General features: G+C 41.2%; 1 protein-coding gene across 13 annotated transcripts in view; it reads right to left on the reverse strand.

Annotated features, from left to right (window-relative positions):
* CDK5RAP2 (CDK5 regulatory subunit associated protein 2) overlaps positions 1-16,632 on the reverse strand; it is a 141,007-nt gene that overhangs the window by 65,475 nt on the left and 58,900 nt on the right. For all 13 annotated transcript variants that reach the window (XM_036432828.2, XM_036432833.2, XM_036432826.2 and 10 more), the window contains 3 exons: positions 11,253-11,429; positions 6,730-6,873; positions 761-858 (listed from right to left, as the gene is read on the reverse strand). In XM_036432828.2, the coding sequence (XP_036288721.1) occupies positions 761-858; positions 6,730-6,873; positions 11,253-11,429 (419 nt within the window). The remainder of the gene's footprint in view (positions 1-760; positions 859-6,729; positions 6,874-11,252; positions 11,430-16,632) is intronic.

Genomic DNA, 16,632 nt, shown 5'->3' on the forward strand with positions numbered 1-16,632 from the left:
TAGACGCCAGGACAATACCCTGACTACCTCCAAGAACTGACTTCCACTCCTTGCCCCATCTAGTCCCACCCCAGCCCCAACCAGGAAGCCACGGCAATCTTGTTCCACAGTATGCCTGTCCACTTCCTCTGCTTCTGTGCTGTTTTGAAATAAACTCCAGACATAATTCCTTTTACCTGTTACTATCTCAGTTCATGGAAAGATGATTTCTCACTATGAGAAATCACTGAGGCCTCCCCTATATTTATAGATGGGCAAACAGTGGCCCAGGGCAGGCCACTTGCCTATGGACATAGAACTAGGACTACGACAAGACCTCTAGCCCGTAATCAACTCTCCTCACCACACTCCCAGGCACCAAATAATCCCAGCAATTCTGTAAAGACACAAGTTGCTTGAGTGAGTTGTGGAGTTCTGTCACTCATCATCCATGTGACTTTGGACAAGTCACTTAACCTCTCATGAAGAATGGCTTTATGGAAAAGAGAAATAACAGTATTTCTTACCTCGTTGAACTGCTTTGAGGATCACTGGAGGTAATACACAGAAACACTTTCTAAATAAAAATCTGAGTGATAATCCTAAATTTGTTGTCAAGAGTCAGACAATTCTTGGTAGAAAATGGGTATATCTACTTAAACAAGGCAGTTCATCCAAGCACTTTGAGCTTCCTAGGCAAACTTTGCTGCCTCAGAAACAACAAGCACTTATTCAAGTAAGTGCTCACACTTATGTGTGATGTCCAAACAGAAACCCTTACCTGTCTGAGTCCTGCAGAGATTTCACCAGGTGGGCATAGATGTCCTGCTCTTTCTTTAAGACCTGAATCAGCTCTTCATAGTCTAACTGCTGCTTTTCCTGGAAATGACAATGCATATCTGACATTAAGAGAAGGATTTTAAAAGAGTATGTCCTTACATTATGCAAACCTAGGTGGGTGCTTCTGGTTTCTACATCCAAACAAAGGTGATCGCCAGTGCCGGGCTCTGGATCAGGCCACGGTCAGTGAGCACCACCTGCAGGAGGAGTGGGGAATGACTGGCTTTCACTTACCTCAGAATCAAGTGGAGCTGTTCTCCCAACACTGACTAGCTGTCCCAGAGAACCATCTTAGTTACCCTACTTGCCCATCATTCAACAGCTACCCCTCAGAGCTTCTGGTTATTTTCACAACACTATAGAGAATGCCATTCCACAATGCTCTTGTTCAAAAATAAATAAATTTCTAAACCCAAACCTGACAAGTATTAGGAGTAAGGGACTTACATTCAAGTAGAAGAGGTCAAGTGAGGCATGCTTTACGGGCATCTGGACAGAGCAATGCTACAGAGATCTGACAGGGAGCTCTGCACCTCGCAGCTACATAACCCAGGTAACTAGTTAATAACCCTCTATGAGCTTTAGTCTCCTCATTTATGTACTGGGATGTAATTTTGTGAATTAGCCTTCACAAATGTGAATTTTTATTTTATTGATTTTTTTTAGAGAAAGAAAGGAGGGGAGAGAGGAAGAACCATCGATTCATTGTTCCATTTATTTATGTCTTTATCAGTTGATTCTTAAGTGTGCTCTGACCAGGATCAAACCCACAATCTTTTCGTATCGAGACAACACTCTAACCAACTGAGTTACCCAGCCAGGGCACTATGAATTTACTTTTAAGGTTCAAATTTTGTCTCTGCCACTTACCAGTTCCTAAGGAGGTTATTTATTAAAGCCTTGATATTCCATGTGTAAATGGTAGACAATGACCACCACCTCATGGAGTTATAGAGCAGAAAAAGTTAAATGGGTACTATAAGGGATCCGAGAGAAATGGCCAGTGCCAGTACTGGGGCAAGAAAATCAAGGACAATACAATTTTGTGATGCCAGAAAAGATGGAATTGCTAAAACAATGATGCAGTGTGTTTCCAGAAGGACAAAGGAGCCAGTTTGGAAAGGTCACGTCTGGCCCTGGCCTGGATGGCTCAGTAGGTTGGGTGTCATCCCATGCACGGAAAGGTTGCCAGTTCAATTCCTGGTGAGGGCACATGCCTGGGTTGTGAGCTTGATCCCTGTGGATAGCATGCAGGAGGCAGCCAAACAATGCTTCCACATTTCTCTCTCTCTTTTCCTCTCCCTTTCTCTCTCTTATAAAAAAATAAAAATAATAATAATTTTTAAAAATGAGGCACTCCTCCTCCCAGGAGCATGCCTGTGCCTTTTCCTTTGCTTTTGCCTTCCCCTTCCTCCTCTCCCTCTCCCACCCTGCCCGGCATGTTACCATTAGCTTCCTCACCCCTAAGCGCCAAGGCCCCTTCCTTTACCTCCGTAACTTCTTTCCTAAAGCCATTTCTTCTAGGAATTACCTTTTCTACCTCTGAGATTTATCCAAAAAAAAATGTTCTCTTAAAGTTAAAAAGAAATCAATTAAAAAAACATTTTTTTAAAAAAAAGGCCAACTCTGGAATAATTTGAGCATCAAAATAAATAACAGTAGTAACATTATAACCTACTGAATAAAATATGAATTCTTGAGTCCATGTTGATATGAATAAATGAATAAATGGGAAGAAGAGTGCGCTTTTCTTTAAAGTAGAACAACAACTAACGAATGTAGAAGAAATGATGGAATTAGAACACTCACCATTTGCCAACCATCATGGGAATTAATAATTCAGCCAAGAAACATAAAAGGAAACTAGTGAGTGAAAGTTTGAAGATCAAGGTATTTACATAAATTCAGAACACCCCTTAAACCGCACCCCCACACACAAACACACACACAAATATTTGTTAATTACAAATGAAAATAATTATAGCTGTGACACCTGACAGACACCATCATCATAAAGTTATCAAAGTCAGTGTGGCCAGGAATAGGACAAATGGAAATCATGTGCCATCGGACAGACACATGATAACACACCATCACACCTAAGATATTCCTGTCAAAGATGGCTAGCCACCTGTTTACAGGTCTGAGGGCTCCTTGTGGGCAGCACAGTGCTGGGCACAGATCAAACACTGCCACAATACTTGCAGACCTGATGATTAAGTAACTAAGAGGCAACACAGGAACCCAATATGAATCTTCAAAGCATAGTCTTGTGATTATTTTGCATAACGGCGTCAGAGTGAGTCAACGTCTTCCTAGAAGCAAAATGGTCACCCTTGCTAAATAAATGAACTCTTTAGAGCCATTTGGGTCCCATTTCATCCTTCACCTATTCCCTTGTGCTGAATCATGCCCCATTGGAAAGAGCTGGCAAACCAATGGGTCTCCTCGGCATAGAGGTAGAGGGGTGCCAGGAGGGAAGTAAGGAGAGGCACCTCTGAGCAGGCGCAACCTCCATGCTGTTCCTCCAAACAAGAAACAACCCAGACAGGAGACCACTCATCCCACAGGAGACACGATCACCACGCATCCACTGTGTCTGACTCTGCAGCTGGTTCTCTGCAGCCCAAGATCACCCAGCCAGCTCACCACCATCCCCTTGGCCCATCTAAGAACAGAGAGGGAAGACCCCTCTCTCCTCTGCGAGCCAGACCCTGGGTCCTCACCAAACTAGAAAGATTCTCTCCAGGGATTCAGAAATGTAAACGGAACACCATCAGTCTGAGAGTTGCTAGGTGTGACTCAGGTCAAAGACAGAGTCCTAACCCTGGCCAGTGTTGCCCACTAGTTAGTCAGCCTGCAGACTAGAGGGTCGAGGGTTAGATTCCCAGTTGCAGGTGGGTGTGTGGGTGTGCTGGAGGCAACCAATTGATATGGCTCTCTCACATTGATGTTTCTCTCTCTCTCTTCCTTCCTCCCTCCCTTCTTTCCAGTCTCTCTAAAAATCAATGGAAAATATATCTTCAGGTGAGGATTAACTAAAAAACAACAACAGACAGAGCCCTAGGGTGAAGCTTCTGATGTCCACGGGCCTGCTACAGGTTCACTATCCCCCAGGCAGGGCTGCCAGGCTCTCCCCTGGCATCTGCCACAGCCTCCTTATGCTACCAGTAAACACTCCAGTCCATTGCTATTTGCTCAAACTACTCAATGCTGTGTTCTGTTACTGGCAACCAAAAGAACCTTAACTAATACACTACATTATTTCTAATCCTCTTGGGAAATGAGCATGGAATTCTCCATTTTACAGATTAGGAAGGTGAGTTCCAGTGAGATTAAGAGACCTGACCCAAGACATAGAGCTAATAAGTAGCAGAACTGACATTCCAACACCAAAGCTGGGCATTTTCTACTCTACCCCAGCTTCTTAATGACATGAAGAAAACACATACAAGGCGTTGACCACCATCTGAAGAGGTATGCAACAAGAGGACTTAATAGCTCACTTCTTGATAATGAGGGCAATTTAGTGGCCAGGAAGATGGGTGGTGTCTATCTTGGCAGCTATGGCACAGCCCTGCAATAAAGGTATTTAATACTCAGGAGCTTCTCCAGCGATGTTCCAAACATGTCAACAGCCAGGATCTAAAAATCTCTGGCTGCTGCAAATTTAATATGGTCAGTGGTTTCACTCTCTGTTCTTCAATTCCCTGAGCATCCAGCATTCATCCTCAGGACCACACAATAATTAGGAGGAAAACTGCCCAGAGTAGATGGGGACATCATTACAAAGCCTCAAGTTCTTTGTAGAAATGGGAAGAGGATAAAACCTAAATTAACACAAAATGGCCAAGGACATAGCAGAAGAAATCCACATTTTCTACAAAGAAAGAACTGCAATCTGAAAAATTATACCCCTTTTTTTGGGGGGTGGGGGGGAGGAAGGACTTTAGCCTCCAACAGTTGGGATTTCTTAAAATGACACCTAGAAATTTACAATTCCTAAATGATAACTTATAAATCCTTATCCACAATTTTAAATTAGTCTTACAGAACAGAATTAAAACCTTTGCTAAAATACTTAGGCATTTTGCACAAAAATTTAAACATCGGGTTCTAGATATAAGGGAAATGCCCATGAAATGACTTTATACTTGTGGTTATATGAAAGTACAAACACCACCCAGACCAAAAAAAAAAGCTAAACACTGAGTGGTACAGATCATCCAACTCAGCCTGTTCACTAAATTCATGAATACTATGTTATTCAACATTTACATACTTTTTACATAATTTTTGCATGACTAAAACATGATGCAAAATTTAACTAAACGTGTCCATCTAGAACACCTGATGGGGTGCTATCTTGCTTCAAAACAGACTGTACCTTAGACAGGTCAGAGTGTATCCTAATACCCAACTAAATTTGGTCAAAATAAAATAACTATACGTAGGTTAGAATTACAAAATGTCAGTCCTGTGAGGTTTAGCTATTGGACTTACCCAACCAAGTGACATAGCCAAGAGAGGAATCCAGGCCTGCAGACTTCTGGCCTGGCTCTAGTGCTCCTCACTAGTCTATGCTGACACTCTTATTCCAAAGACACAGAAAAATGCAAATCCATAAATGGTCAACGTTAAGAAAGAGCTCCCACTGTTCAGCGAATGATGTCCTCTGGACCGGGACTGATACTGAGCTGATACTCAGTGCCATGGCTATTACTGATGCTAAAATATGAAGTACTTCTAGATACACCAGTTGTAAAATAGCCCCTGATCCATCCACCCAACTAGCCCAGCAGTCCTGGCCCTCCCTGTAGACTCGTAGGGATCTCTCCAAGACTCAGTACCCATAGGGTTGGTCCCTGGCACAGGAACAGGCCTCCAGGACCCTGCTCCAGCTCTACTGCCTGAGTTTTCCCATAGCTGGGCCCATGCTGCACCAGTTAATTATTTTGAGAATCACCCTTTGTAAAACCACACATCATGATCAGAGCCATTCATCAGAGAAGTAATTTGCATAAGAGACTATCCTAAATGTATGAACTTAATTAAAGTTTCAAAACTTGAACTCCTTTCCTTTCCCATATCTGGCTGCCAAGTTGCATTTCATTCAAGCTGGGGTCAGAATACTATCTACATAACTCTCAGAAAGCAACAGTCCTTCATTCACTCAACAGGCACTTACTGAGCCAGCCAATGGAGCTAGATGTTGGGGTTCAACACGAGTGCCAGTTCTCTACCTATGAGGTGCCTGCCCACGGCGCACAAGCGCTCGAGTGAGAGGAAAGCATAAAGCTGGATCCTATAATGTCAGCACGAGAACTAAGTGCTAGGATGGATGGGCGTGCCTAGTGCTGTGCCCCAGAGAGGAGGAGCTGGTTCGGGGAGGGGCCACAGAGGTGGTGACACCAGAGGACCATTAGAGATAGGGAAGAAAAAAAGCATTCCAGGGGATGGAACAACGCCTGCAAAGATGGCGCTTTCAGGAACCTGCCAGAAGTTGGCTGTTGTTAGTGATGAGAAGGAATGAAAGAAAATGGGACTGGAAAGATAACTTGGGACCAGATAAGGAAGGGCTGCTGTTCCCTTTTTCATGTGTGTTGGAACAGGAAAATGTTCTTAACACTTGAGATTACCTACTTCTTGAGAGGTGAACCCTCCAGAGCAAACATAAGGTTCATCTTTTAACGAGCCTCGATTTCTGTTTCCTGTGCAGTGCAAACACTAATGCTAGGCTACAGGACACTAATTATAAGTTAGACAGACGCACAGCCCCTCCTCTTACTATTGTGAGCTCAACTATCAGCAAAAAGGCAGCTGAGGCTTTCTAGATCAAAGGAATTACCAAATATGTGTCAGAAAAGAATGTGAATTAGCATGTGAACATCCCGTTTCAGGCATGCTCACCTCCGAGAAGATGCTTCTGCTGCCTGGTGACGGCTGAGAGGAGCCCTTTTCTGTTATTAAGTCTTCGCTCCTGAACTTGAGATCCTCTGCAGTTGTTAAATAACGATTTTGCTGTCCTGCTTCTGAATCTTTGCCACTGAATTTCTAAAGAAACAAAACAAAGTATAAGGGCGTTTTCATAAAAAAATACATTAAGAGATTATCCCTGCTCTTTAAGGAAAGATAATTTTTTCCTTCACAGTGTCCTCTAAGGAACTTCCTTCATCCCCCAATATTGGCAATTACAAAACTGTAATGCCCCCCATTTGTGTGTTATTAAGCTGGAAGTCAGATGCCAGCATGGTGGTGGTCCTTACAAACCTCCCTTCTGGCACCACTGAGACAGCCTCCGAGCAGGGCGGAGAGCAAAGCCGGCTCTGACCCCAGGGGGCTGAGTTCCAATCCTGAGTCCCCCTGACCCTTGGGACCTCTGAGTCTGTTTCCCATCCCACAAGGTTACTGCAGTGATTAGGGAGATTGTGTATCACAACCACCAAAGGGCAGTGTCTCTTGAAATATTACAAATTTGATAAAACTTGAACCACCCATATCTGTGAGGAGATTTGACTTCCAGGAAGAAAACGGCAAGACAGAAAACACTGCTTTGGGGTCTGGTCACACATCTAAAGCTCCTTCATGCTGATGCACAATGCAGTTCCCCTCGCCCCAACCCCTGCAGAAGAGGTGACATGCAACAACATGTCAGAACTAGAGACCGTTTCTCCGGTCTTGTGTCCAAGTTCAAGCATAGAAGCTGGACCTACCTACTTAACACCTGGTAACCCCTGAACTGGGTTTCTGCACTCTGTCAGAATTTCAGGGCAAGAACCACATTTTATTCCTTAGCCTATCAGAATTAATTCATCATGTCAAGCTTGTCAGAAAAATTAGGTGAACACACACCAAAAAGCAGCAGAGACAAATTTTTGTAAAAACCCACTGACCCATAACAGGAAGAAATAGGAATCAAATAGCCAACACTGAATTTCTAAAATTGCCATCATACTGTTGTGCTTGTGTTACACATTTATCTTTATTTTTTTTAAGTCCAATTATACATATACTAAAGGCCTAGTGCACAGATTCGTGCATGAGTGGGGTCCCTCAGCCTGGCCTGCACCCTCTCACAATCCGGGATCCTTCAGGGGATGTCAGGCTGTCAGTTTTGGCCCCATACCTAAGGGATGTAGCAGTGCCAAAGTGGTGGTGGCCCAGGAGGAGCCCGTGCTGGGGCTGGGCATCGTGCTGCTCCCACTCATCCCTGCCCCACTATGCCTGCCACCGCCCACACGGGAGCACTGGCGCTAGGTCAGGAGAGGCTCCTGCCACAACAGCTGTGCTCGCCAGCAGTGAGCCCAGCTTCTGGCTGAGCAGAGCCTCCCTGTGGGAGCACACTGACCGCCAGGGGGCAGCTCCTGCATTGAGTGTCTGCCCCTCGGTGGTCAGCGTGTGTCATAGCGACTGGCCAACCAGTCAAGTGGTAGACATATCATAATGGTCGCTTAGCTTTTATATAGAGATATTAAAGTACTGTGAAGCTTAAATAGAAAACAGTCGCCTACACCTTTCCACTTCTCAGCTCTTAGTCCCACTCCCAGAAAAAAACAACTTTCAACTCTAGCTATTTTGTGTTATTTACGTCCACATTTCTATATTAGGCTCCTTTTCCCACATTTCTTGACTTATGATTAGATTTTATCTATTGGCTCCTATCACAGAAGTCTTAAAATTTAGCTCTTATATCATCTGCCCCACACACACTTTTCCTAATAGTTATATCACAATTTTAGTAAATCAATATTCCACATTTACATTAATATGGCCATGCTAATACTGTTTATGGCTCAGCCATACATGCTGAGTTTGAGTTCCATGATTACATTTCCTTTCCTTTCCAGTTCTTTACTTTTCATGGAATCAGTAACAATTGCTTTGTTCTGTTTGTCTACTTAGTTCATAAAACTAAATCATGTACTTAATGTTAATTTACCTCCAACCTCTCTAAAAGAACTTAAAAATTCCTCTAGATGGAGTCAGATACTCCAGATAAGTGATATTCCATTTCCGTTTCTTTGAGAAATTCTAACTTAAGCTTCCTCAACAGCTCAAATCTGGGCTCCCTACATCTCAGCCATCCGCCTGGGGCTTCACATCCCAGGTAAATTCCCTACTTTCTGGATTCCATGCTTCCTTTTGGTTACTGCCTCGTTTAACATCATCCTCCAGACGTCCCCTGCAAGGAGTCCATAGGAGGCAGATGATTTCAGACACCAAACATCTGGAAATGCCTTTACTCTGCCCTCACTCTTGCTAACAGCTCTGTGAGCACAGAATGCTGGACTGGAAACCACACTTCCTGCTCTGAACAGTTTGACTCAGTGGGAGAGTGTTGGTCTGAGGACCGAAGGGTTGTGGGTTTGAGTCCTGGTAAAGGGTGCATACCTCAGTTGCAGGTTCAATTGCCTCACATGGGAGGCAACCAATCGATGTGTCTCTCTCACATCAATGTGTGTCTGTCTGTCTGTCTCTCTCTCACTCTCCCTCTCTCCTCTCCTTCTTCCCTTCCACTCTCTCTAAAAATCAATGGGAAAAAATATACTCTCAGGTGAGGATTAAAAAAAGTAAAAGTAAAAAAACTCTTCCTCAATAATCTGAAAATACTGCTCTCCCATCTTCTAGCTTCGTGTTCCAGCTGAGAATTATATAATTTTAAGGAGTTTGTATCTCACCCATATTTTCCTCTCTCTGGAAGCTTTTCGGATGCTCGCTTTACCCCTGTGTTCTGAAATTTCACAAAGAACATGCTTTAGCTACAGGTCTTTATCATCCATTGTGCTAGAAACAGAGCAGGCCCATTCAATGCACAGCTATCTGTCCTTCCATTTTGGAAATTTTCCATTACTTTAAAAATTTTCTTCCCTCAGCTTTACCTATTTGTTCTTTCTGGAACTTCTTAGTCGTATATTGGAACTCTTCAATCAAGGCTCCCATTTCCTCTTTTCTTTCCCATTTGCTGCAAAACTTGCTCTTTATCTTCCAACATTTCTAATTCTTCTAATAAACTTTTTATATCTATACCAGTTTCCAATAGGTCGCCCTTCTTTCCCAAATATCTTTACCAGAGCCTGATCTCATTTATTATCTAAACATGTTAGCGTTGTCACGCTAGTTTTCTTCCCACCCTCCACTGTTTCTATCTTTGTTCTGTCTGTTTGTGCTACTCTCCTGTCTGACTAACTCCAGCCTCCAAGCAGGTTTCAGTGTGCACGTGCTCAGAAGCTCTGTGAGTGTGGAAAGATCCATTGCTGGCAGCCTCTCGATGACTGTTCTATCAGAGGACCCACATTGTCAGCACCTTTCCGTCTTTCCCCTTTCAGAAGAGCTCACAGCTGGGTACACACGTCCGCTCCCTCCACTCTGCTTTCAGATGCACCCAGTGACCCCCGGACCAGCTCCCCAGAGAGTAAAGCTCCCATTTCCAATTAGTGAAGAAAAGAGATCACCGAACTGCCCAGTGTTACTAAGACACCAGGTACCTGCACTGCCTGCTGAGCCTTCTGGGTTCTGTAGGGTAAACCATCTTGCTTCTTCTTATTGATAGCTTTTCATCCCAAAGCACGCAGCAGCAACGTGGAGAAAGCGAAAGCCCATGTAGTTACCACCTGCCCATTCATTCATCATCCAGACAGCGACCTGCTGTGCACACTCCCCTCCTCCTAAGCCTGTGGGCTTATACCTTTTTACCCCTCTACTGCCATGTTAACCAGGCTTCAGCAGGAAGCAGTTAAATACCCACGTAGGATCCGTCATGGTCCCTGTAAGTCGGAGCTGAATGAAACATGATCAGCCCTAACCAGTTTGGCTCAGTGAATAGAGTGTCGGCCTACGAACTGAAGGGTCCCAAGTTCGAGTCCAGTCAAGGGCATGTACCTTAGTTGCGGGCACATCCCCAGTAGGGGTGTGTAGGAGTCAGCCGATCCATGTTTCTCTCTTATCGATGTTTCTAATTCTCTAGCCCTCTCCCTTCCTCTCTGTAAAAATCAATAAAATATATATATTTTTTAAAAAGAAATATAATCAAACAAGAAGGTTCTTCCAAGACCAAAGGAGCAGTTAGAGGAAAGTACAGCAGAGTGAAAGGGCACAGCATGAATGAGGAACAGAAAGCACCTGCTGAAGACGTACTCAGGGAATCAGGGGGGCACCAGAGCAAAACAGGTCAGGGCCTGAATCGATCCGCCACTTACCAGTCATGTGACCCAGGATAAGTTCCTTCCCTTTGCTGAGCTTCCATTTCTCCAAACTTACCTCCCTGGTGCCTGAGGCCCAAATGATAGAAAGAAAGCCCTAATGTGCTCTGATATATAGCAATGAAGGCTAAAATCATTTTTACCAAATGTGTTTTTATATAAATGTTCATGCAAGAGTTTAAAGAAACCTATGCCAAGTCGAAATCTAAATACAAAAGAAAAAAGTTTTGATACCTGAGGCAACAAGTCCTTGTCCTTTTGATTGGTACTTTCTGTTAGACGGCTGATCACCTGTTCTTGACTGTGTAATTTTTTATTACTTTCACTCAAAAGACTCTTATAATGGTTCTCCACTGCTTTCTCTCTTTCATTCACTTCGTTGCGTAATTTCTCAACTTCATTTCTAAGGTCCTGCCAGAAGGAAAGGAAAAAATTGGAATTTACTTGACAAAAATAAGCAAACTAGTAGATGTATTTAACAAATGTATACTTCCTTTTCCTTTAAAGTCTTACAAAATCCAACTTTAAAAATAACCTGAAACTTGGAAAAAGCACAGATGTTATCACATTATTTATAGCGCTGAAATACCTACTAGTAAGGAATTATTAAAAATAAATAAATAAATAAATAAGTAATGGTATGAAAAAATGCACAATTATAAATAAAAGCAAACCAGGATAACCTGGCCAGTGTGATTCACTGGTTGAGCATCAACCCATGGGTCAGGGTACACGGCCAAGTAGTGGGCTCAGTCCCCAGTAGGGGGTGTGCAGGAGGCAGCCGACCAATGATTCTCTCTCATCACTGATGTTTCTACAGGTATTTCTCTCTTCCTCTCTCTTCTTCTCTGAAATCAATAAAAATGTTTTTAAATGTATTTTTAATATAGAATAAATAAAATTTTTAAAAAGCAAACCAGGATACTATGTACTATGATGCTAATTGTTTTCTAACTGTTCACACAAAATGTTGGTAAGGCTATAAGGGAACACATCAAAATAATAACAGCATACCTAAGTAGAGGAATTAAGGGTAATTTTTTATTTTTCTCAGTTTCTAAAATCTCTAAATAAGTCTGTATTACTTTTATAATCAGGGGGAAAAACTGTCTTAAATCATGACATTTACATAGAAATGCTCATGTTTTGACATTAAAGAAAAAAATAGGAAACTGTATACAGTGATTGTAACTACCTCAAAATATGTACTATTTGAAGCCCTATTCATAACAGCAAAAGGTGGAAACAACCCAAATGTCCACTAATAGAGGAATAAACTCTCATAAATGCTCACAGGGAGAACTCTGATGCTGTCAAGGACAATGAATGATTCCTCTATAATTATAGTGCCCTAAAATAATCTTTAGAATATATTGCTGCAAGAGAGAAGGGCAAAGGGGACAGACCCCAGGAGGGAAAAAAAAAGTATATCTATCTTATTAATATTTTATTTAACCATAAAACAAATTAAATGGCTGTCTACAAGGAAAAAGAAAGCGTAAAATAGAAGGGACAGAAATTAAAAGTAGAACTCATTTTACAGATGTTACAATGAAATATTTAAATATTTAGATAATTATTTTTAAAATAAAGGCAGCCAATCGATGTTTCTCTCTCATTGATGTTTCTAACTCTCTATTCCTCTCCCTTTCTCTCTGTAAAAAAAAAATCAATAAAATGTATTTTCTTAAAAACCACAAAAACAAAAACAAAAAATGATCACTATAATAGGCAGAACAATGTCCCCCAAATAAGATGTTCACATCCTAATTCCCAAAATCTGTGAATATGCTAAATTATGTGATAAAAGTTGCAGATGGAATTAAGTTTACTAATCAGCTGACCTTAAGTAATTAACCAGGTGGGTCCTACATAATTACAAAGATCCCTAAAAGTGAAAGAGGGGAAGCACAAAAAGACAACAGCAGTCACTGCTGGCTGTGAAAATGGAAGTAAGCCCAGTCCTAGATATGTTGGCAGCCTCCAAAAGCTGGGAAGGCAAGGAAATGGACTGTCCCAGAGCCTTCAGGAGTGCAGCTGTGCTGATACTTGAACTCAGCTGGTCAGACCCATTTCAGACTTCTGAACTCCAAAGCTATCATCAATAGATACTAAGATTCTTAAAAGTATGATGGGAAACAAGATGTGTCAAAGTATCTCCCCATAAAATAGTAACTTTACTGTGGAGAAACTTAGCAGTCCTCCTCCCACCTTAACTAAGTGACCAATACTAACCCACCAGTAATAAGAAGTTGCCATTATGCACCTCCAGATCTGACATTCTGATAAGTGCACATCACATCTGTGCTTTTACCAAAAATGTATGCCCTGAATGTAATCATGAGAAACATCAAACAAGCCCAAATTAATGGACATTTACAAAATAAGTGACCAATGAGACTTAAAGATAATGGGGATCCTGGATTGAATCCTGGGCCAGAAAGGGGGCATTAATGGGAAACCTGGCAAAATTCAAATAGTCTATAAATAACAGTATTTTAAATTATTAATTTCCTGGTTCTGATAAGTATATTACAGTGATAACATGGCAACATTAGGAGAAGCTGGGTGAAGGTAATATGGGAACTCTGTTATTTTAATATCTTCCCCCTATGTCAAAAATTATTTCAAAATGAAAACTTGTTTAAAAGATATATCAATTGATGCAGTGTATATATATATATCTTCTCTGGATCATGACTTGAGTGAACAGTTTAAAACAATTTTTAAATGAGATAATCAGAGAAATCTAAACATTAATTGATTTGGTAATATTAAAAGATTATTTATCTTTCTGAAGTAAAAATTATATTTGTTAAAAAGAAAACTATCTAATTTTGTTAATCAATGTCCCAGTAAATTCAAGAAAAGCCAACATCCTGAGAAACTGATGACATAATGTCTTGGAACTGCTTAAAATACTTGCGTGTTGAAAGAGAGGGCATTGGGGAAGGGTACAGATAAAACAGGTTAGTTGTTTGACTGCTGAAGTTAGGTGACAAGTACACAGAGGTTCATTCTCTCTCATTTTGTGTGTATGTGAAATTTTCCATAATAAGTAACTGTGCATGTGCGTGCGTGCGTGCGTGCATGTGTGTGTGTGTGTGTGTGTGTGTGTGTGTGTGTGTTTAAGCACCAACTAAAAACCTGGAGGAAATACCAACTCACAGGATTATAAATGATATTTTTAATTATGTTATTTTTTTCTCTATTTTTTAAATATTTTATGCTAAACATATACTATATTTATAATGGAGGGGGAAACATTTTTAAAGTAACATTTTTTAAAAGGAACTACCTTAAAAATTAAATGTTAATGTTTCTCTTGGGCAAACAGATAGTGATAGGATTGCCCTAAACCTTTAATCAAAACAACTGGACCAAGAACCTATCATGAATTGTAAATGTCAGTAAATAGAAATTCAATTCTAGAGGGAGGAAAGAATGTTTTTTTTATATTATACAAATAATACTAAAGAGACATTAATAGAACTCTAAAGTTAAAAACTAAGAACATTTCCCACATTAGTGTCATGCCAACAAATTAAACCATTTTCAAACTGTAGATGTTCCTATTTGTCCTTATCCATCTGTAGCCATAATTTTTATGCAATTTTAAATGGTTTGAATTTGTTCCCATTTTATTTGATTTATTTATTCCATTACACCACAACCTTAAAACAGCACACACCTGTTAAATAATTATACAACTGAAGAACAATTATAAAACGAACAGCATCAAGTCAAGAAAAACAGTTATTTAAAAATAAAATAAAAAACAGAGAGATGAACCCTAGCCAGTCTAGCTCAGCGGTTGGAGTGTCAGCCCAAAGACTGAATAGTCCTGGGTTCGATTCCAATCAAAGGCACTATCTCAATTGCAGGCTCAATCCCAGGCTCCAGTCAGGATGCATGCAGAAGGCAACCAATCAATGTATCTCTATCACATAGATGTTTTTCTCTATCTCTCCTCTTCTCTTCCACTCTCTCTAAAAATCAATGAAAAAAAATATCCTTGGGTGAGGATTAACAAAAACAAACAGAAAAAAGTAGAGATAAGAAAGATCTACAGAGCTGGTACACCTGAGCCTACAATTGTGTTTTCCCCATCCTGCTGGTCCATAGGAAAGATAAGATGTGGTTGCTAGGTGATACTCAGGGAAAGATAGACAATCTTCTTATTTCTCCATTTCAATGAGTATATCACAATTCATTTTTATATATTTCTCCATTGTCTCCAGATAATACAGCAAAGAATAACTCTGCATAAAATAAATTTTTTTCCTAACGTTTGATTTGCTTTCTCACTAGCACTGACATTTTTCTTAAATGTTTGCTAATTTAATTGGTATAAAATAGTTCTTCGCAAGAGTTTGAATTTGCACTTCTTTGATTGTCACCATATTTCTATATATTTGACTATTGTTTGGATTTCCCCTTATGTAAATTGGCCATAATAGAAGTACTTTCAAGGGAGGTTCTCATGAGAAGTTGATCTCTCAGGAATCGCCCATGGTGTGTATACACAAGCACACACACCGACTCGTTGGCACCCCTCATCAGAAAAGCCACCAAGACAAAGTCCATCTGTCTTAGTAACACTGTTAGAGAAGTAGATTATGTTCGTTAGGTTTTGGCTGTGTTTTGTGAGCTGTTACTAATCAGAATGAGAACATACATCAGTGCAGAGGCGCTGCTGCAGCTGAGCGGTGGGCAGAGTGGTGGGGAGGCCCCAGGAGCTCCCACACTTGGTTCTGTTAGTAATAAAAGCTATTGTGTGTTAAATGGCTACTGCGGTTCCGGGCACTGTGGTAGGCACTTTCGTATTCACTCTGGTAATCTTCACAACCCCGATGCGAGGCTGCAAGGCTGCCCTGCTGACTTCGCCTCCTGCTGCTCTCCCCTCAACCTGTTGTGCTCTGGCAGCCCTGGCTTTCTTGCTGTTTCTCTTACAATCCATGTGTACTCTCAGCTCAAGACTTTGAAGTTTGCTGTTCTCTCTGCTTGCAAAGTGCTTCCTCAAGCCTGCTTCCTCGTTTCCATCACGTCTGTGCTCAAATGTCACTTCTCAATCCAGTCTTTCTTGACCATCCCTTCGAAAATCACCACTAGCCCCACCACAACCTCACTCTCTATATTCCTTCCCTTCATTATTTGTCCCAATAGCATCTTCTAATGTAGTATTTATTTAAATTATAAATTTTTATAGTCTCCCCCACCAGAATGTAAGCTTCAGGGATTTTTGTGTATTTAGTTTACTGCTGAAGCTCAAGCACCTAGAATGGTACATGGCACATAGTAGGCACTCATGGCAAAATAAAGACAGTCATAAATTCCTTGACCTTTTTATCAAGGGGCTGTGGACTCTAAGTCCCCTCCTATAGCCATAGTCTAGGCAATGCAAAGACTTCTAGGACCAACAGAATACAGCAGAAATGAGAGTGTGTCCATTTCTAAGCCCAAATTTAACAAAATGGCAGCTTCCAACTCTTGTCTCTTGTAACACTCTCTGAGAATCCTGTCATCAGCTAAGGAAATATGTCTACCTTAATGCAACTGACAATCCCCCTGTGCTAAGCTTTCCAGACATTCCCCCAAAGGCACCAGACATTGT

Source organism: Pipistrellus kuhlii, unplaced genomic scaffold (assembly GCF_014108245.1).
Source record: "Pipistrellus kuhlii isolate mPipKuh1 unplaced genomic scaffold, mPipKuh1.p scaffold_m20_p_12, whole genome shotgun sequence".
NCBI lineage: Eukaryota > Metazoa > Chordata > Mammalia > Chiroptera > Vespertilionidae > Pipistrellus > Pipistrellus kuhlii.